Source organism: Geotrypetes seraphini, chromosome 11 (assembly GCF_902459505.1).
Source record: "Geotrypetes seraphini chromosome 11, aGeoSer1.1, whole genome shotgun sequence".
In the NCBI taxonomy this organism is placed as follows: Eukaryota; Metazoa; Chordata; class Amphibia; order Gymnophiona; family Dermophiidae; genus Geotrypetes; species Geotrypetes seraphini.
The window spans coordinates 130,102,447-130,123,243 of NC_047094.1; the positions used below are offsets into that span (position 1 = coordinate 130,102,447).

A 20,797-nucleotide genomic window follows, 5' to 3' on the forward strand; every position below is an offset into this window, starting at 1 on the left:
AAATTTTTATTGAAGTTATATATTATAACCTACAATAAAGCAGGAGAAGCACATTAAACAAATTGCTCATAACATCGTTAACACAAAGCTTAGGATATTCTAATCTAATCTTCTATTTCTGCGTCGCTCAGACCTAGGCAGGCTCAAGGTGACTTATAAAGAGAGGCAGGGATGGAGAATGTGGGGACTAGGGGAGGGAGAACAGAAGAGGTAGACAACTTTCCTTTCCCTCTCTAAAAGGCGTTTCACTTGTAGGAAAACTAGGTTCTTCCCTCCCTTTCAGAATCACTCAGCTCTGGAACAACCTTACCTCCCCTCTTAGGAATCTGAGCTCCCTCCAACTCTTCTGTAAACATCTGAAAACCTGGTTATTCTCAAAAATGTAACTCTTCCTCCCTCTCTGATTTTCTAGTCCTCTAAATTTTCTCTTCATTTTGCCTCTTCCCTCCACTGGAGTTCCTTTCTACCCTAACTCTTGTTAACCGTGTCGAGCTTTACAAATGTAGAGATGATGCGGTATACAAACCTAAGGTTTAGATTAGATTAGACAAAAATCCTTGAGATAAACTCCCTCCCCTACCCCTCCACCTATCCCATTCGCAGCGAGTGAAAAACCAACATCCATCCATGTGTCTCCATTCTCTTACTCTAATTCAACTATTATCTGCAAATTCTTGTATAGGTGCCCATAACGAGCTAAATTTAGCTCCGTTACCTCTCTTCTCTACTATGACCGCCTCATATTTCCCAATTAAACAAACTAGAGGAGCCTACAAAGAAGATCAGCCATCTTCCATCCCTAAAGGCACCTACTGAGGGCTACGTTGAAAGTAGGTGTGGTTTATGCTGGAAGTGGATGTAGGTGTCGGTGACCGCCTCTATGGACGCCAATTCTCATCAAAAGTAGGCGCCAGAATTGTAGGCCTAGAAAACCCTGGCTTGCTTTCAGCATGGCCGCGATTCTGTAGACGGCACCATCGGCGTGATTGATACGCGAATAGCACCACTTTTCTGGGTGACTGCTGATAATGGCGCCATTTACAGAATCTGGGCCTAACTGGACCAACCATGAATATTCAGCAGAGAAAGCCCTCTATGTTCCACTGAGTATTTATAGTTAGACGGATTAGCGCAATTTAACTGGCCAGGAGCCGTTCCTGACCAGTTAAATTGCACTAAATATTGGGATTATCCAGAGAGAACATTACTTAATCCAGTCGAAGCATCTCCTACCCAGCTGAGTAACATTGAATATCGACACTAAAACACAAATTCTGTACGTTTATCAGTTAAAGGCACACGCCTCATTTTTTTTCTTGTTTATGACAGATATGCTCAGCTGTGACGGAAGAGTCCAAGAAATGGGCAGACTTTGTCAACGCTTTCCCTGGTGAGTTTTTTTTTGGGGGGGGGGTTTCCTGCTTCTTGCCAAGTGCCAAGATATTGGGAATATTCTGCATGTTGAACAGAGAATGTGTGCATTGGAAAAAAAAGGGTAAGAGAGATTTCATTGTTTAGTCAAATACCAAAATAGATCAGCTTCTCTTTTCTTTATTTGGAAAATTATCATTCTGCCTGGAACATATATGCTTTGGTTTTTTTCTCACAGTCCAGCACGAGATCGACCAATACACTGAAATAGATTATCAACTAGTGAATCCACCAGTGTTCACAGACAGATATGCTGACGTGGAAATGAAGGTACGAGCAGATTAATTGGGTAAATCTAAGAAAGTTAGGTTAGTTTCTCCTCTTTGAATACTTGATTTCATTACTGAGATCAATCGATCAATAATGTCACCCTCTCCCGCTGGTGTAGTAAGGGGGGTTGCGGTCCGCCCCCGGGCGCAGTCTGTGTAAAGGGCGCAGATGCCTGTCTACCTCTCCTTCCTGCCCACCACCACGCGTGTGCTCCTTCCCTTATACCTCTTTCATATTTCCCGCATGAGCAGCGTTATGAATTTGCTGCTTGCGTCAGTGTCGCCTCTCTCTCTGATATCACTTCCAGACGCCGCGGCCTAGAAAGTGACATCAGAGGGTTAGCCGACACGACGCGGGCAGCAAATTCATGCTGTTACTCTCATTTGGAAAATTAAAAAGATACAGGGGAAGTGAAGGGGTGTGTGGGGGGGGGGGGGCACATGCCTGGCAGGGGGGGTGGAGAAGAGCGTGTGGGAGAGGCACTATTTACCCTCCTACGCCACTGCCCTCCCCTGATAAAACAGTGGCCTTAGCACAAAAGCTATGCTGATCACAGAGGTAATGAGTGTGAATTTAGTAAGAGCCGATGATATTAATGACATTAACCTTCTGACGCTGTAAGGAATCTTTCTGTCATTCTTACGTCTAGCTCAGTTTAATAATACGATGATTGCAGTAATTGGATGGTTGATCAACTTGGAAGGGGCATTTACTCACTCTGGACCATTGCAAGCAAAACTGTGTAGGGTCAAGGGTAACGTGACCACTTATTTTTTCATCAAAATGGATCATCTATTAATTGTCAGGACCACCCCAATCCCGCCCCCAATGTCTTCCATTCATTTTTCATGTACACATAATATCTTATTAATTTAAAGTTTCCAAGTTTATTATAAATTTGATTGTTCGCTTATTCAGTAAAATTACAAAATTAAGGGGGCAACAAAACAAACAAAGAGCTAAACCTTACGAAACATATTGAAGACTAACTTAGCAAACATATTAAAACAAAAGGAAAGGATTGGAAAAGAAATACAAATTGTTGATAGGAGAGAAGACAATTATGGCAAAAAACAATAGGATGGGAGAGAACAATGAACCTCAGAGAAGTTATGGAACTGGAATGAAACTCCTAGTCAAGCTTTCTAATTATCAAATGCATCCTTAAAAAGAAAGCTTTTTAGTTTGCTCTTAAATTTATCCAAATTGTTTTCTTCCCTTAAATAAATAGGGAGGGAATTCCATGTTTGAGGGGCTGTGACAGAAAAGCACACTGTACACAGAGAAAATGTTAATTATCATTTATATTTGCGGGGTTTTCTAAGATGTCAAGGCTGGCCTGGAACTTCCTCTCTGACGTCAGAATTGACGTCAGGAAGAAGGCTTGTGGGCCGGCGCCTGGACCTTCTTTTCTTCGGTTGCAGCTGCCGGCAGCGGTGGACCGGGGGATGGGGGGGTATTAAATCGGTGGTAGGCCAGGCTTCGGGCGCTGGAAGAAGTCAGGCAGACAGGCAGGCTGGCTTTGGCACGGCAGGGAGGGAGGGGAAACGAAGTCAGTCAGACAGGCAGACTGGCTTTGGCACGGCAGGGAGGGAGGGGAAACGAAGTCAGACAGGCAGGCTGGCTTTGGCACGGCAGGGAGGGAGGGGAAACGAAGTCAGTCAGACAGGCAGGCTGGCTTTGGCACGGCAGGGAGGGAAGGGAAACGAAGTCAGTCAGTCAGGCAGGCTGGCTTTGGCACGGCAGGGAGGGAGGGGAAACGAAGTCAGGCAGACAGGCAGGCTGGCTTTGGCACGGCAGGGAGGGAGGGGAAACGAAGTCAGTCAGACAGGCAGACTGGCTTTGGCACGGCAGGGAGGGAGGGGAAACGAAGTCAGACAGGCAGGCTGGCTTTGGCACGGCAGGGAGGGAGGGGAAACGAAGTCAGTCAGACAGGCAGGCTGGCTTTGGCACGGCAGGGAGGGAAGGGAAACGAAGTCAGTCAGTCAGGCAGGCTGGCTTTGGCACGGCAGGGAGGGAGGGGAAACGAAGTCAGTCAGACAGGCAGGCTGGCTTTGGCACGGCAGGGAGGGAGGTGAAACGATCGCCTGTCCCCACGCACAGCTTCTGGATGCTGTCTCTGAAAACGGGACATCTTGGCGTCCTGAAGCTGTGCGTGTGGACAACGGGACAGGGGATCTAAAAAAAGGGGTGCTCCCGTTCAAAACAGGGACGTATGGTCACGTTAGTCAAGGCAGAATATCTGTTTGAGATTAGTGATGGGAAGAGGAGTATCAGCTACGCAATGTTTATCATTTATTTAAAGCTTTTATACCGCTAACTAATGACTATAAAATCAATGTGAGGCAAGGGATGGAACAGCTGATGTGCCTTGTACAGCTTCAAAATGTGAACTTGGGCCACAGATTACCGTGTCAGGTTTTATCATTTTATGTTTTACCTTGTAGTGTTTGATTTGGGCTTGCTGTTTGTACATTGCACGCACTAAGACGGGAAAACCTTTGACGATCAAAGCATATCCCCAGTTAATTACTAGAGGGCTTGTGTGGTTATTTACTTTTTTTAAATTTTTTTATTGATTTAGATTTTTATCCCGTCCTCCCAGTAGCTCAGAACGGTTTACAAGTAAACATTCACAATGGTACAGTTGGTTCAGTGAAACGGTCATAGGGGATGATTTCTATAAACAGCGCCGGTGGCTTAAAAAAAGAGGTCCCGGCCCTCTGTGCCAATCGCACGTAGGCGCCGTTTCCCAGAATCGCTGCTGGCGGCCCCTAGGTAAAAACTTAGGCGCCTGAAATGTAGGCCAGGGTTTTAAAGGCCTACTTTTCAGGCACCTACGTTTTTGGAGGATCGTGTTTAGCGGTGCCTAACTCGCGCTCCCCATAGAGACGCCCACTTGGGCGTTCGGGGCACCGCTAAGTGCATTGTGATAGGTGCCTATAACCCAATTAATTTTCTTTTTTAACCAATTATTGAGGCTAAGGGTATTTGGCCAATTAAGTTAGGCATCTAACTTCAGGCGCCCTTTGTAGAATCAGCCCCTTAGCGGTTAATGCGTGCTAGTTGTTAGCCTGAGCTAATGCAATTGGCTCCCATTGATAAATTCCCCCCTTAAGGTGGTGACACACATATACATACCGATACTTTTCATTTTCTTAGTTGTAGGTAAAGCTTAATGAACCTCACTATCATGCCTCTGGTTATATTAATCGTGCGAGAAAATGATTTATTTCAGTATGTGGTTTGTAATTAATGTCAAAAATATCAGATGAGAACAGATAATGCAACTTCAGTACGGACTAAAGATCACATCGAAGCATAAAAAGGGAGCCAAAACACATCAGAAACTGTACGAAATTCATCTTCTACTAATTAACACCTAACTGTGGGGTCCTTTATACTAAGGCGCGCTAAATGCTACAGCGCCCCACAGAATATAAATCGATTAGCGCCCCCTAAATCAGTTAGCGTGCGCTAAATCGGTTAGCGCGCCTTATTTAAAGGACCCTCGTGTTTGAGGAAGGTGACCTAATTCTCGTATAACTACACATGCAGAGTGAGCGGGGGTTGCTTGTGACTGGTTGGGACACGTGAGGACCAAGGGCAGGGGCTGGGGGGTGCTGCTCTCTCTAAACTGAGCAGGTGTCCTCCAACTGCATTGCTATCGGTGATGCATCAAGGTCGTGTCTTCACTCTCTAGGGGGGTCCCTGGAGTCCTGTAGAACATGCCTGTCCTTCACTTTTGCAAATGTGATAGTGAAGCAGCGCCACCCACTGGCAGGACATGGAAACAGTGGGGGGCAGCAATTGACAGTTGGGGTGGAAGGGCTTTCTTGGGGGTATGGGAGGATGCTGATGCCCCTTCACCATCACTAAAATGTTCTGCTTTGCACTGAAATGATTTATGGATTAGCTTACTAAAGTGCAATAAACACTTCCACGTACCACAACTTAACAGCCAAAATGATCTTGGCAAAAGTGCAAAAGTGGTGCCATGTCTGTTGGGATGTGCCCACAGATTCCACAAGACAAATTCCCTACATTATGAGGGGGTATTAAATGCATCTTTCCTGGCTACACATTTAATAATGTATATTACTTATCACGCACCTTGTCCAATAACTAATCATCCTCAGTGTCCTGCCCTAAGTAGTTAGCATAAGATATCCTTTTGACACGCTTTGATTCGCAGCTCCTGATTGGTGGGGCTCGACTTTAGTGCAGGAAGAGGCGGTCAGAGCATACCCTGAGTGATTTCCTTCACTCGCCGGCGCTCTGGCTGCCCTCTCCTGTCTCCCCCGCTAAAAACCGTATTCGCGGTCTTTCAAGATTCACGGGGATTCCTGGAACAGAACCCCCGCGAATATTGGGGGAGTGCCGTACTTACTTTTTAAAGCCTGGTGATCTAGCGGTGAAGCGGGTCAGGAGCGATCTTCCTGTGCTCCTGCCCCGTGCAGAGCCAGGAGCCAAAACGGTGGCCGTGAGTTCCCACGAGACCACGGGAACTCCCGGCAGCCATTTTTGTTCCCCATTCTTCATAGGGCAGGAGTGTAGGAAGATCGCTCCTGCCCCGCTTCACTGCTAGATCACCAAGCTTTAAAAAGTAAGTGCAGAGGTTTGGGAGGTGAGTCACCTAGAGATAAACCGTGAATAACCAAAGTCGTGAGTTTTAAAACCGCCAAAATGGAGGGGGATGCCCAATACAAAACATTTATGCACACAAACTCCCCATATACAGCTAGTTGAGCTGTTAGACTATATTTCTCTTTAGATTATTTAATTTTTCGTGAAATATGTCTACAGCTGTATTAATAATGATCAGATGCATGACCACGTTTGAACTTCTTTCCAATTCAGGGAACATTCTACGCACTTAACCATCGCACCGAACCTGCTTTTGCCCCAAAGCCTTTCACCTTCTCAGATGCAAAGGATTTCATGCTGGCCTGTGGAGTCTCTGACTATGCTTTGAACACTCTATCAGAAGCCTATTTTAGTGCTAATGCCTTAAAAATTACCTTCACAGAAGAACAGGTAAGTAAAATACTTCTAGTACGGGTAAGATATGAGTGTCACTTATATATACTATACTGTACTATACTATATTATACATAGCTTATGTTCTACATAGGCAGATAACAATAAGAAAACCTTTAACAATCTGAGAGAGCATTATCAGGTAAAATACAATACAATAGCAATAATTTAAAAATATTGAAAACAGCGAGGTGCATTACTCATCCATACTATCTTCTGGAAGAAGATACAATTTTATAGCTTTACGAAACATAAGAACATAAGAATAGCCTTACTGGGTCAAACCAATGGTCCATCAAGCCCTGTTCTCACGGTGGCCAATCCAGGTCACTAGTACCTGACCCAAACCCAAGGAGTAGCATCATTCCAGAATCCCAAAGAGTAACAAAAGATTCTAGAACCCCCCCCCCCAAAAAAAAAAAAAAAAAAAAAATTAAGATTCCATGAAGAATCTCAAAGAATAGCAAGATTCCGGAACCCCACAAAGTAGCACATTCCATGCTACCGATCAAGGGCAAGCAGAGGCTTCCCCCATGTTTTAATTGCAGACTATGGACTTTTCCTCCAGGAATTTGTCCACACCTTTCTTAAAGCCAGCTACGCTATCCCCTTTTACTACAACCCCTGGCAACACGTTCCAGAGCTTAACTATTCTCTGAGTGGAAAAACAGTTCCTCCTATTGGTTTTAAAAGTATTTCCGTGTAACTTCATCGAGTGTCCTCTAGTCTTTGTAATTTTTGACGGTGTGAAAAATCGATCCACTTGTACCCTTTCTACTCCACTCAGGATTTTTGTAGACTTCAGTCATATCGCCCCTCAGCCGTCTCTTTTCTAAGCTGAATAGAATGGTAACAGTCTGATTTGTGATGGGAGATTATTCCAAATTCTAGCACCAAAAGAAGTAAATGATTTTTCCAAATGTTGTTTTTAAAAAAAAAAAAAAAATTAACATTGCTTGCCGATGAAAAAGCCAGCTTTAGCTTTTGAAATATTCCTAGAAATGTTGTTTAGTAATAAAATATATTCAGTAAGACCTTCTAGAGCAGACATGGGCAACTTCTGTCCTCGAGCTCCTGAATCCAACTGGGTTTTCAGGATTTCCCCAATGAATATGCATGAGATCTATTTGCATGCACTGCTTTCAATGCATATTCATTGGGGAAATCCTGAAAACCCGACTGGATTCCAGCCCTTGAGGACCGGAGTTGCCCATGTGTGTTCTAGAGTGATACCAGCAACTTTAAGTTACACTCTCTTAAGGACTGGAGCCAATGCAGCTTTGCCAGGAAAGGTGGAGGCCACTCTAATTTGCCCAGAAAAAAATTAAAAAAGAACCCAGCAGCTGTATTTCAGAAAGTGTACATGGTACATGCATTAAGGGGTCCTTTTATTAAGGACAGAAGTTAAATGCTCTTCTTGTATATTTAATCACACACAGTCGTGTATACTACAGCCTAGAATCATAAATTAACATCAGATAAGTAATTGCCTAAAAGACCTGCACCACCCCTGTAAAGGCACAGAATAACTTTGAGTAGTGCCTTGGGTGTAATAATCCTATATAATAAAAAGCTAGCTGCGCATGCGCACTCCTATTTGCGTGTTCCGTGCGCTGTAGGTCTGTGGCCGAAGGAGTGCGCATGCACGCTTATGCGTCACCAGCCAATTGCCTCCACAAGCAGGACCGCAGCCAGCCGCCGATCTCCGTTCCTCCTGCACCATGGCACGCCAGGCATGTCCCTGCCTCCCACGCCGCCGGCCTCAGGCTCCTGGGGGCCGGCAGTGCGAGCTGCCCGGCCGGTGCTGAGGCCCCGCCTCCCCGCTTCTGCCCTACACGGCGCCGCCAGACCCGACAAAACGGCCCTACACTCACAGACCCGCGAGCAGGGTTGCCATGGAAACCCAGCTGGAATAACAGTCGCGGAAGGGTCAGTGAGAGGGGATCAGGAGCTAAAGAGAGATTGAAAAAAACAAACAAACAACAGTGGACAAGCAGAGAGAGACACACAGACAGTCACAGAAGGACAGGGGGCTAAAGAGACAGATTGAAAAAATAACAAAACACAGAGGACAAGGAGAGAGAGACACACAGACATTCACAGAAGGACAGGGGGCTAAAAAGACAGATTGAAAAAATAACAAAACACAGAGGACAAGGAGAGAGAGACACACAGGAAAAAAAATGACAAACAGACATACAGTAGCCAAGGAGACAGACATACTTACATACAGCGTCCAAGTAGACAGACAGAGAGACAGTGGGCAAGGAGACAGCAAAAACAAATACAAACTGCCAAGGAGACAAACAGAAAAAAATAAAAAAATACAGTGCCCAAGGATAAATTAAGGAAAAAAAAACATACAGACATACAGTGGCCAAGGAGTTAGACTGCAAAAAAGACATACAGACATACAGCAGCCAATGAGACAGACAGACTGACAGCGACCAAGTAGACAATCAGCAAAAAAACACAAACAAACACAGAAAGCAATAAAAGAGAAACATACAGCGGCCAAGGAGACAGGCATGCAACAAATAGGAAACATATAAAAACTTTTAATAAATCAACCATACGTGAAGAACGAATAAAAAAAAAAAAAGGAAGAGACACCTACAGGGAAACACAGGATCAAGAGCATACAGAGAAAACAGAAGTTTGCAAGAATCAGGCACATATAGAGAAAGGAGAACAGAGACCCCTGCAAGAAGAGAAAAAGAGCAAAGAGACTGGGGATGAGAAAGAGAGCAGAGATGCTTGCAGGGAGAAAAAGCGAGGCAGTAATGTTACAGCTTGAGAGTGCAGACTGAGGAAGAAAGCAGAGACAGCGCTACACAGGGAAATGGAGGGAGGAAAGAGACAGAAAGAAAAAGACAGACAGACATATATTCTAGCACCCGTTAATGTAACGGGCTTAACGACTAGTTCAGTTATATTAAAGTAGTCTGGTTTCTCTATATATTTGGATTTTGGAATTTTTTTGAGCAGACTTGAGTTTTCCTTTATTTGATTTGGTTTTAAAGATAATGTGGCATTCAAATCTGGGTTTAGTGCACAGTAAAATCCTTAATTATTACACCTTTACCCAGATTTTACCACCTAATTGTCTTGTCTGCTTTGCTCTTCCCATATGTTGTAGATAGGCCTTTCTCTGATTATTGAAACTAAGGCCCTCTTTTCCTAAGGTGCGCTAAGCGTTTTAGCACATATTTAGCGTATGCTAAATCAATGCATGCGCTAACCGTTAATGCGTCCATAGGATAACATGCATGCATTAGCGTTTAGCATGTGTTTAGCATGCGCTAATATTTACCACACACTAAAAAGCATAGTGCACCTTAGTAAAAGAGGGGGTAAATACGCCCCCATGGGTTCTAGATAAACTGTCCTCTGAGTATTGAAACTAAATATGCTCCCAAGGGTTCTAGATAAACTGTCCTCTGAGTATTGAAACTAAGTACGCCCCCATGGGTTCTAGATAAACTGTCCTCTGAGTATTGAAACTAAATATGCCCCCAAGGGTTCTAGATAAACTGTCCTCTGAGTATTGAAACTAAGTACGCCCCCATGGGTTCTAGATAAACTGTCCTCTGAGTATTGAAACTAAATATGCTCCCAAGGGTTCTAGATAAACTGTCCTCTGAGTATTGAAACTAAGTACGCCCCCATGGGTTCTAGATAAACTGTCCTCTGAGTATTGAAACTAAGTACGCCCCCATGGGTTCTAGATAAACTGTCCTCTGAGTATTGAAACTAAATATGTCCCCAAGGGTTCTAGATAAACTGTCCTCTGAGTATTGAAACTAAGTACGCCCCCATGGGTTCTAGATAAACTGTCCTCTGAGTATTGAAACTAAATATGCCCCCAAGGGTTCTAGATAAACTGTCCTCTGAGTATTGAAACTAAGTACGCCCCCATGGGTTCTAGATAAACTGTCCTCTGAGTATTGAAACTAAGTACGCCCCCATGGGTTCTAGATAAACTGTCCTCTGAGTATTGAAACTAAATATGCTCCCAAGGGTTCTAGATAAACTGTCCTCTGAGTATTGAAACTAAATATGCTCCCAAGGGTTCTAGATAAACTGTCCTCTGAGTATTGAAACTAAGTACGCCCCCATGGGTTCTAGATAAACTGTCCTCTGAGTATTGAAACTAAATACGCCCCCAAGGGTTCTAGATAAACTGTCCTCTGAGTATTGAAACTAAATATGCCCCCAAGGGTTCTAGATAAACTGTCCTCTGAGTATTGAAACTAAATATGCCCCCAAGGGTTCTAGATAAACTGTCCTCTGAGTATTGAAACTAAATATGCCCCCAAGGGTTCTAGATAAACTGTCCTCTGAGTATTGAAACTAAGTACGCCCCCATGGGTTCTAGATAAACTGTCCTCTGAGTATTGAAACTAAATATGTCCCCAAGGGTTCTAGATAAACTGTCCTCTGAGTATTGAAACTAAATATGTCCCCAAGGGTTCTAGATAAACTGTCCTCTGAGTATTGAAACTAAGTACGCCCCCATGGGTTCTAGATAAACTGTCCTCTGAGTATTGAAACTAAATATGCCCCCAAGGGTTCTAGATAAACTGTCCTCTGAGTATTGAAACTAAGTACGCCCCCATGGGTTCTAGATAAACTGTCCTCTGAGTATTGAAACTAAATACGCCCCCAAGGGTTCTAGATAAACTGTCCTCTGAGTATTGAAACTAAGTACGCCCCCATGGGTTCTAGATAAACTGTTCTCTGAGTATTGAAACTAAATATGCCCCCAAGGGTTCTAGATAAACTGTCCTCTGAGTATTGAAACTAAATATGCCCCCAAGGGTTCTAGATAAACTGTCCTCTGAGTATTGAAACTAAATATGCCCCCAAGGGTTCTAGATAAACTGTCCTCTGAGTATTGAAACTAAATATGTCCCCAAGGGTTCTAGATAAACTGTCCTCTGAGTATTGAAACTAAGTACGCCCCCATGGGTTCTAGATAAACTGTCCTCTGAGTATTGAAACTAAATATGCCCCCAAGGGTTCTAGATAAACTGTCCTCTGAGTATTGAAACTAAGTACGCCCCCATGGGTTCTAGATAAACTGTCCTCTGAGTATTGAAACTAAATACGCCCCCAAGGGTTCTAGATAAACTGTCCTCTGAGTATTGAAACTAAGTACGCCCCCATGGGTTCTAGATAAATTGTCCTCTGAGTATTGAAACTAAGTATGCCCCCATGGGTTCTAGATAAACTGTTCTCTGAGTATTGAAACTAAGTACGCTTCCATGAAATTAATACACCCCCATGGGTTCTAGATACTCTCCTCTGAGTATTGAAACTGTATGTTCTCATGTGATCTGTCCTGAGCTTGCTGGGAGGACAGGATATAAATCAAAATAAATAATTAAAAGGGAGTGTGTGGTACAGGGGTTAGAGCTACAACTTCAGCACCCTGAAGTTGTGGGCTCAAATCCCTCACTGTTCCTTGTGACCCTGGGCAAGTCACTTAATCCCCTCATTGGCCCAGATAGGGAAATATGATAAAGTACTTAAGACACAAGTGGTATATGAATAATAATAAATATTGTAAGGTGCAATAGAGAAAGGGATGCATATCCTGCTAGTTTTTGCAAATTGTAGTATTTTGTTTCCGACCCTCAATCTTATGCCCATCTGGTTTTTTTTACAGATTAATCACGTGCTTAAAGAGCTGTATGGAGTAAGTTGTTTCATTTTCCTTTTTTTTTTCTATCTACCTGTAATAATAAAATGGTTTGCAACTTTGCGACAGTCTAGTTGAGAAAATGCAAAATATACAGAAGCCCACTGGAACTTGCAGTTGACATCGGCGTAGTCAAAATGTGAAATGAAAGCCATAAACTCTATCTTTTCTTTTTTTTTTTTAAATTACTGTCTTTTAAAGATACCGTGGGTATATTTTGCAATGAACAGGTATTTTAGTGGATCTTGCTAACTTCTCCCTGTACAAATCTAAATGATATCATTTGACCACAACTATAGGATAAATAGGAGCTAAGATTAAGAAAATAAAACTCTGGTAGACTCAGTTATCTGGCACCCATGAGGATTGGTGGATGCCGGATAACCGTAGTTTCTGATTGCTTGAGAGTTACGGTAAAAATGGTTTTGTCTCCCTTCCCACCTCACTGTATCATCCCCGCCCCAACACTTGTAGGTCCAACATCTGCTCATCCCTTCTTTCTGGGTCACTTTCTCTACCCCCCCCCTAATTCCCTCCTTTCTCTTCCCCCCTTTTCCCCCCACTCCCTCCCTTACCCGAAGCAGCAGAGCCAGTCTTGACAACCCCTTCCCTCCCTCCATTCTCAAAGCAACAGAGCCAGTCCTGATAAATCCCCCCTTCCCCCCAAACTCACCTGTAATGGCAGCCTGTGAGTAGAAGAAGTGCTGGTGAACAGGCAGCTTCTGGCTAGTCCCAGTAGGGCCTTTCCTCTGCTGCTGATACCTCTGAGGCTGGAGGGAGGGAGGGAAGGGGCGGTGTTGGGCCTTTATGACTTTGGATGTTGTCTGAGGAGCATAGGAGACATTTTTTATGCTGACCATTTTTTTTTTCTGATTGATTGAGAGAGCTGGCTAACTGAGGGCTCCTTTTACTGAGGTGCGCTAGTGGTTTTAGCGCACGCTGAAGATTAGCACGTGCAAACCCCACGCTAAACAAAAAATACTAACGCAAGCTCTATGGAAGCGCTAGCGTTAATAAAAGGAGCCCTGAGTGTTGGTTATCTGAGAGTCTACTGTACAGGAAATTCATTAAAAAAAAATCTATATATATAAAATCGGAGGTATGTATGTGTGTGTGTATGTGTGTATGTGCCGCGATCACGCAAAAACGGCTTGACCGATTTGAACGAAACTTGGTATGCAGATCCCTCACTACCTGGCGTGATATGTTCTGGGGGTCTCGCGGCCCACCTGCTCACGTGGGCGGAGCTACAAACAGAAAATCATATTTCACCCATTCATGTCAATGGAAAATATGTAAAAAGCTGCCATTCTCACATTAATTCAAAAACGGCTTGACCGATTTGAACGAAACTTGGTATGCAGATCCCTCACTACCTGGGGTGATATGTTCTGGGGGTCTCTTCACCCAAGAATTTATATGTTCTTGCTCCTGGAGGTGAAACTAAAAATGTTGTTTATAATCACGTTTTGCGTTAGTTGTATTGTATTCATTTTGTCAAATATTTCACATTATAATTTGAATATTGTACTTTTTATTAAGCTGTAAAAAAATACTTTCATTCACCACTATAAAGTATCTTTATTTGAATCCATTTACAGTGTTATTGCTATAATTAAATACCGTGCAACGCCGGGGCTTCAGCTAGTTAATAATAAAGACACATTCCCCAAACAACCCAGGCAGTAATTACCCCAGAGTTCAAACTTGAATATTCTACTATCGCTTCCCAGAACTAAAATCCAAACATAGAAACATAGAAATAGACGGCAGATAAGGGCCACGGCCCATCTAGTCTGCCCACCCTAATGACCCTCCCCTACCTTTGCCCTGTGAATAGATCCCATGTGTCAATCCCATTTGACCTTAAAATCAGGCACGCTGCTGGCCTCAATCATCTGCAGTGAAAGACTATTCCAGCGATCAACCACCCTTTCAGTGAAAAAGAATTTCCTGGTGTCACCTCGTAGTTTCCCGCCCCTGATTTTCCACGGATGCCCTCTTGTTGCATGGGACCCTTGAAAAAGAAGATATCTTCCTCCGCCTCGATGCGGCCCTTGAGATACTTGAACGTCTCGATCATGTCCCCCCTCTCTCTGCACTCCTCGAGCGAGTATAGCTGTAATTTGTCTAGCCGTTCTTCGTACGGGAGATCCTTGAGTCCCGAGACAATCCGGGTGGCCATTCTCTGAACCGACTCCAGTCTCAGCACATCCTTGCGATAATGTGGCCTCCAAAATTGCACACAGTATTCCAGTGGGGCCTTACTATGGATCTATACAATGGCATAATGACTTCCGGCTGATGAAACCCCTGTGTATGCAACCTATGATTTGTCTTGCCTTGAATGAAGCTTGCTCCACTTGATTGGCAGCCTTCATGTTTTCACTGCCGATCACCCCTAAGTCTCGTTCTGCTACCGTTCTTTTTAGGATCTCGCCATTAAGGGAATAAGTCTTGCATGGATTATGGCTGCCCAGGTGCATAACTTTGTATTTTTTGGCATTGAAGCTGAGTTGCCAGGTCCTAGACCAGAGCTCCAGTAGGAGCAGGTCGTGCATCATGTTGTCGGGCATTGAATCTTCGTCTATTGTGCATTTGCCCACTACATTACTTAGTTTGGCGTCATTGGCGAATAATGTTATTTTACCTCGAAGCCCTTCTGCCAAGTCTCTTATAAAGATGCTGAATAGGATCGGGCCCAAGACCGAGCCCTGTGGCACTCCACTGATCACCTCCGTCATTTCGGAGGGGGTGCCGTTCACCACTACCCTTTGAAGCCTACCTCCAAGCCAGTTCCCAACCCATTTCGTCAATGTGTCACCTAATCCTATAGAACTCATCTTGCTCAGCAACCTGCGGTGTGGTACGCTATCGAATGCTTTGCTAAAGTCCAGGTACACAATGTCCAGGGACTCCCCAACATCCAGCTTCCCCGTCACCCAGTCAAAGAAGCTGATCAGGTTGGATTGGCATGATCTCCCCTTAGTAAATCCATGTTGATGGGGATCCCGTAGATTCTCCTCATCCAGGATCTTATCCAATTGGCGTTTGATTAGAGTTTCCATTAGTTTGCTCACTATCGATGTTAGACTCACTGGTCTGTAGTTTGCAGCCTCCATCTTTGAGCCTTTCTTATGGAGTGGAATGACGTTAGCCGTCCTCCAGTCCTACGGGACGCTGCCTGTACTAAGGGAGAGGTTGAAGAGCACGGACAGTGGCTCCGCCAAGACCTCACTCAACTCCCTAAGCACCCTGGGGTGTAGGTTGTCAGGCCCCATTGCCTTGTTAACCTTGAGCTTTGACAGCTCACCGTAGACACTGCTGGGCATAAACTCGAAGTTACTAAACGAGTCAACTGAGTCAACCCTTGTCTGTAGCTGAGGGCCAAGCCCTGGCGCTTCTCGGGTGAAGACTGAGCAGAAGTATTCATTTAACAGTTGGGCTTTTTCCGAATCCTTTTACACATAGTCTCCGTCTGGTTTCCTAAGACGTACAATCCCGCCTGAGTTTTTACTTCTGTCACTGATATATCTGATGAAGGATTTATCTCCCTTCTGGATGTTCTTTGCCAGAGATTCCTCCATGTGGAATTTTCTTTCAGCAAGGTCATTTCATGCCTGACTTTCATAGGGAAGCAACCAGAGAAGTGCTATGTGTGTGTGAAACATGCTAATGTACGAGGCGCCGCTGAAATGTTCTCAGCCCAACCAACAACGTTGGGGCAGTCTCCATCAAGAGCTCTACACTTTAGGGCCTGATTCTGGAAACGGCGCCTACCAAGTGTCAATCACCGGAAGGTGCTGCATCCAGAATCGTATCTTTTTTTTTTTTAACATAGGGTGCCTTAATTGTAAATGTAAATTTAAGGCCCTGGTCTCGGGCCTACTTATCTGCTTATTGAAAACCTGTAGGCTGGGGACATAATAACATAGGGCTCTTTTTACTAAACTGTGGTAGAAGTTTATACTGTGGGGCCAGCGAAGTAAATGCTCACTACTTGCATTCTGCAATACGCCTTATTGTCCAGCTCTATTCTAAAATTTGCAGATTGTCCAGCTTTATTCCTTGGGTTGCATACAAGAGACCTATACTACAAACCTAGGATTCATATTTTCCTTTTATCTATTTCTTATGTAATAAGTTGTATCCTCACTTCCTGCATTCTGTAACTCGCTCACTGTCCAGTTTTATTCTGTAATTCGCCTTATTGTCCAGCTCTATCCTAAAATTTGCAGATTGTCCAGCTTTATTCCTTGGGTTGCATACAAGAGACCTATACTACAAACCTAGGATTCATATTTTCCTTTTATCTATTTCTTATGTAATAAGTTGTACCCTCACTTCCTGCATTCTGTAACTCGCTGACTGTCCAGTTTTATTCTGTAATTTGCTTTATTCTGCAATTCGCCTTATTGTCCAGCCCTATTCTAAAATTTGCAGATTGTCCAGCTTTATTTCTTGGGTTGCAAACTACATACTTAAGATTCATATTTTCCTTTTATCTATTTCTTATGTAATAAGTTGTATCCTCACTTCCTGCATTCTGTAACTCGCTCACTGTCCAGTTTTATTCTGTAATTCGCCTTATTGTCCAGCTCTATCCTAAAATTTGCAGATTGTCTAGCTTTATTCCTTGGGTTGCATACAAGAGACCTATACTACAAACCTAGGATTCATATTTTCCTTTTATCTATTTCTTATGTAATAAGTTGTACCCTCACTTCCTGCATTCTGTAATTCGCTGACTGTCCAGTTTTATTCTGTAATTCGCCTTATTGTCCAGCTCTATCCTAAAATTCGCAGATTGTCCAACTTTATTCCTTGGGTTGCATACAAGAGACCTATACTACATACTTAAGATTCATATTTTCCTTTTATCTGTTTCTTATGTAATAAGTTGTACCCTCACTTCTTGCATTCTGTAACTCACTGATTGTCCAGCCTTCTTCGCTGTGAACCGCCTAGAAGTCATTCAACTGTGGCGGTATAGAAGAATAAAGTTGTTATTATTATTATTAAAAAGCTCTACTTTTTAACAATTCTGTCCCAAGCTTGAGGCTTTATCTCTTTTAAGTCACAGTTGGGGGGGCTTAGAAGATACAGTATATAAATAGTTATACATTGCCCCCCCCCAAATTCTATATATAATACCTAAAATTATGTGCTTAGCTGATGTAAGAGCATAACTTAATTATTAAACAATAGGCTTCATCAGCACCGATAGTCAGCATTAACACTTGCTAATTGATGTTGATTGGAGTTAATTGAAAGGCGTACAACTTGGCAGGCGCAGAGCACACAGTGGTCTGCGCCTTGGGCCGGACTCCGTAAATGGTGCCTAAATCGGCGGCATCTACAAACATGGATGCCGGCCGTGTGTCAATCGCGCTTAGGCGCCTTTAGCAGAACCACGGCTAAGGCCACCTAAGAAAAATCTTAAGACACCTACAACGTAGGCCGGCGTTTTACTGGCCTATGTTGCAGGCGTCTAAGTTCTTTAGTGAATCACGCCTAAAGACGCCTAAGTCCCGCTCTGTTCCTTCCAACCACATCCTCTTAGACATGAGGCGCCATTCGGTATCCTGCTGTAGACGCATTAACGGCGCCTACATTGTAGTTGCCTCCTGGCACCTCCTTTTTTTTTAAAACGAGTTTTTAATCAGTTGTAAATGATGCAGTCAATTACCGCACTGATTAAAGCCAATTACAACAATTAAGTTAGACAGCAGTAGGGCGTCTAATGCCGTTTAATGTACGGCGCTGTTTATAGAATATGGCCCCCTTGTGCAATGTGCATAGTTAGAAGCAGCTGTAGTTAGGGGCGTGTTGAGTTGGGCGCATGGTTTTTTACTTAGGCGCTGTTGCGCGCACAACTTAGGCCAAGAAAATCTCGGTATAAATAAGGTGCATTTGACATTGGGGCACCTAGTGATGCGTGGCGGTGTTTAGGCAGTGCTAAGCGCGATTCTATACAGCGCGCCTAACTTTAATAGAATCGCGCTTATCGTCGTGCTACTCGGCGCTGATTTTGTATGCGCCGTGTATAGAATTTGGAAGTTTATTCCTTGAAATGTGCCCGTTCTTAAGGGCGGTTTTGACTCTCATACTCATGACAGAGGACTGATTCTCTGCTTCCCCAAGGAGAGGCCAGCTCCTTCCCCACTTCTGGCGATTAACCGTCATGTCTCTGTCTTCACTTATCCACAGGTGTCTCAGAATGTATCTGAAGCAAGGGGCAGCTTAAGAGCCACAAAAGCTCCAGTGGTCACTCTGAAACCACAGAACATGACCGTGGAACTTGCTGGTCAAATTAAGATAGCCTTTAAGGAAGCCGAAAAGCATACTTCCTCTGAGTTCACTGTTGATATTGTAAGTATCATGGTACATTATGATAAATGTATCCCACAACACAAAGGAAGCACACAACCCCATGTGTGAGAAAAAGGGTGAGGAAGGGACACAGTCAACCAACTTTCTGGGACAATCATTTTATTGAAACTATATAAATAACATATACACAGTATATATAACATATACATAAAATTATGAAGCAGCGTTCTTCAATTGATACCGCGTTAAGCAGCTGGATATCGAGAGTTTTCCTTTTTGGTTTTATCTGTATTTTGTCGCCATCTACTGGGCTTTACTTATACACCCCTGAGGAAGGCTTTCACAGCCGAAACACAGACCTCTTCGTTTTTGCTTTCGTCGGGGGGTCAGGTTCCTGAAGAAGGGCTCCTCCCCGAAACCAGCGTGGTTGAACCTTTTCTCCTGGCGCGGTTTTTGTTCGTTAATGTATGAGAAGTGTCTCAGATAAGTATTTTTTTCAACTTGTATGTGATTTTTTTGTTTTTGATTTTGCTGAATGTTTTTGGGGGGTCTGGCTGGCAGGGTTTTGTTTGGGGGTCGCTCAGGTATTTTTTGTTGAATTACATTTGATTTATTCACTGATTTATTATTTGAATGATTTATTGAATTACTTAATTTGCAGCACACCAGGGTGCTCGATGATGGTGTGGGGGTGGAGGCTTACCGCCTTGACCCAGAAGTGAAGTGCCGGAGCTGGACTCCTATCGCTGATGGTTCACACTGAGAGCACCCTTCACTTATATTATATTATATTATAATCACATGATTTTGGTTGTGAGTTGTGAATATAGGTTTAGTTCCCTGAGCGCCCTTCAAACAAACCCTGAAGTGACTTGAATTGCCTCGTTACGTTGTTTCTATTGTAGGATTTTTGGCAAAAATTGAGTGTATTTGTTGTGTTCATTACAGGCAAGCAGTATCAGTGCTAACATGTCCATTTCAGAAGAAAACTCCAAGGTGACCATAACCGGTGATTTAACTTTGAACAGGTAATGGCAGATTTCAGAATTCACTGTGTTTAAAGGAGAAAAGACAACTCGCACGCAAATGTTAACAATTACTTATAGCACTACGAGGGGGTGCTGAAACGTGAAGAGAATGATGCGGATAGGGTTCAATCGATGATCTGAAACAAGGTCAAAACATAGCATTTTGTTTCTGCAAATTGGCACTTAGGGGGAAATGCTATAGCCAGCGCCTGAATTTAGGCGTGACTAGGCGCCCTGCCAACGGTCAGAAACGGCGGGGTTGAAGTACCTACCGACGCCTAAATAAAAGGCGGCCGGAATGGCCGCTGGAATCATGGCTAGGTAGACACTTTAGGCCATGGAATGCCAAAGTAGGCATGACCAGTGCCCGAAGTGGCGTTACATGATCTAAAGCGGCTACACAGCTGTGAATCACGCCAAGATAAGCGGCTGAAATATAGGCCTGAGGAACCCTGGCCTACATTTCAGCCTCCTATCTTTTCCTAGACCGCAGCTGCTGATCGCGGCAAGGGAATTCCCCGCTCCCCCCATCAGCAGAGCGGCAGGGATTCCATAAAGCTGCAATTCTTGGGCGCCAGGTACAGAATTGTGGCTTTAGGGAGTCCCTGCCGCTCAGCTGATTTAGGATTGTCGCGATTGGCTGAGAGCGGCCACGGCAGGGAACCCCTGTACCCAAACTCAAATCAGCCAGCAGGAGAAATGCCCACTCCCTCCTGCCGGCACCCCCCCCTGCTAATATTCCCAGCACGAAACTCACCAGGACCCTTTTCTGTACCTTTTAGTCGAAGGCCGGCCAGAGGGATGCCCACTCCCTCTGGCCGGTAGACCCACCTCTTCTGAATGGCGGGCCTTCCCCTTCCTGGTGCATCCTGGGATGCACCGGGGAGGGGCCTAACCTGACTCAACTGGAGTCTTAGGCCTCCTTCTCAGTGCATTCTGGGATGCACTGGGAGTGGCCTAAGACTCTGGTTGGCCAAATCTCTAAGGCCAC

The 20,797-nt window shown here is 44.1% G+C and overlaps 1 protein-coding gene across 1 annotated transcript in view; it reads left to right on the forward strand.

Moving 5' to 3' along the window:
• LOC117345728 (BPI fold-containing family C protein-like) overlaps positions 1 to 20,797 on the forward strand; it is a 45,379-nt gene that overhangs the window by 16,760 nt on the left and 7,822 nt on the right. Inside the window, exons 7-12 of the mRNA XM_033914805.1 lie at positions 1,330 to 1,390; positions 1,610 to 1,701; positions 6,562 to 6,738; positions 12,413 to 12,442; positions 18,656 to 18,817; positions 19,727 to 19,806. Coding sequence (XP_033770696.1) covers positions 1,330 to 1,390; positions 1,610 to 1,701; positions 6,562 to 6,738; positions 12,413 to 12,442; positions 18,656 to 18,817; positions 19,727 to 19,806 — 602 coding nt within the window. The remainder of the gene's footprint in view (positions 1 to 1,329; positions 1,391 to 1,609; positions 1,702 to 6,561; positions 6,739 to 12,412; positions 12,443 to 18,655; positions 18,818 to 19,726; positions 19,807 to 20,797) is intronic.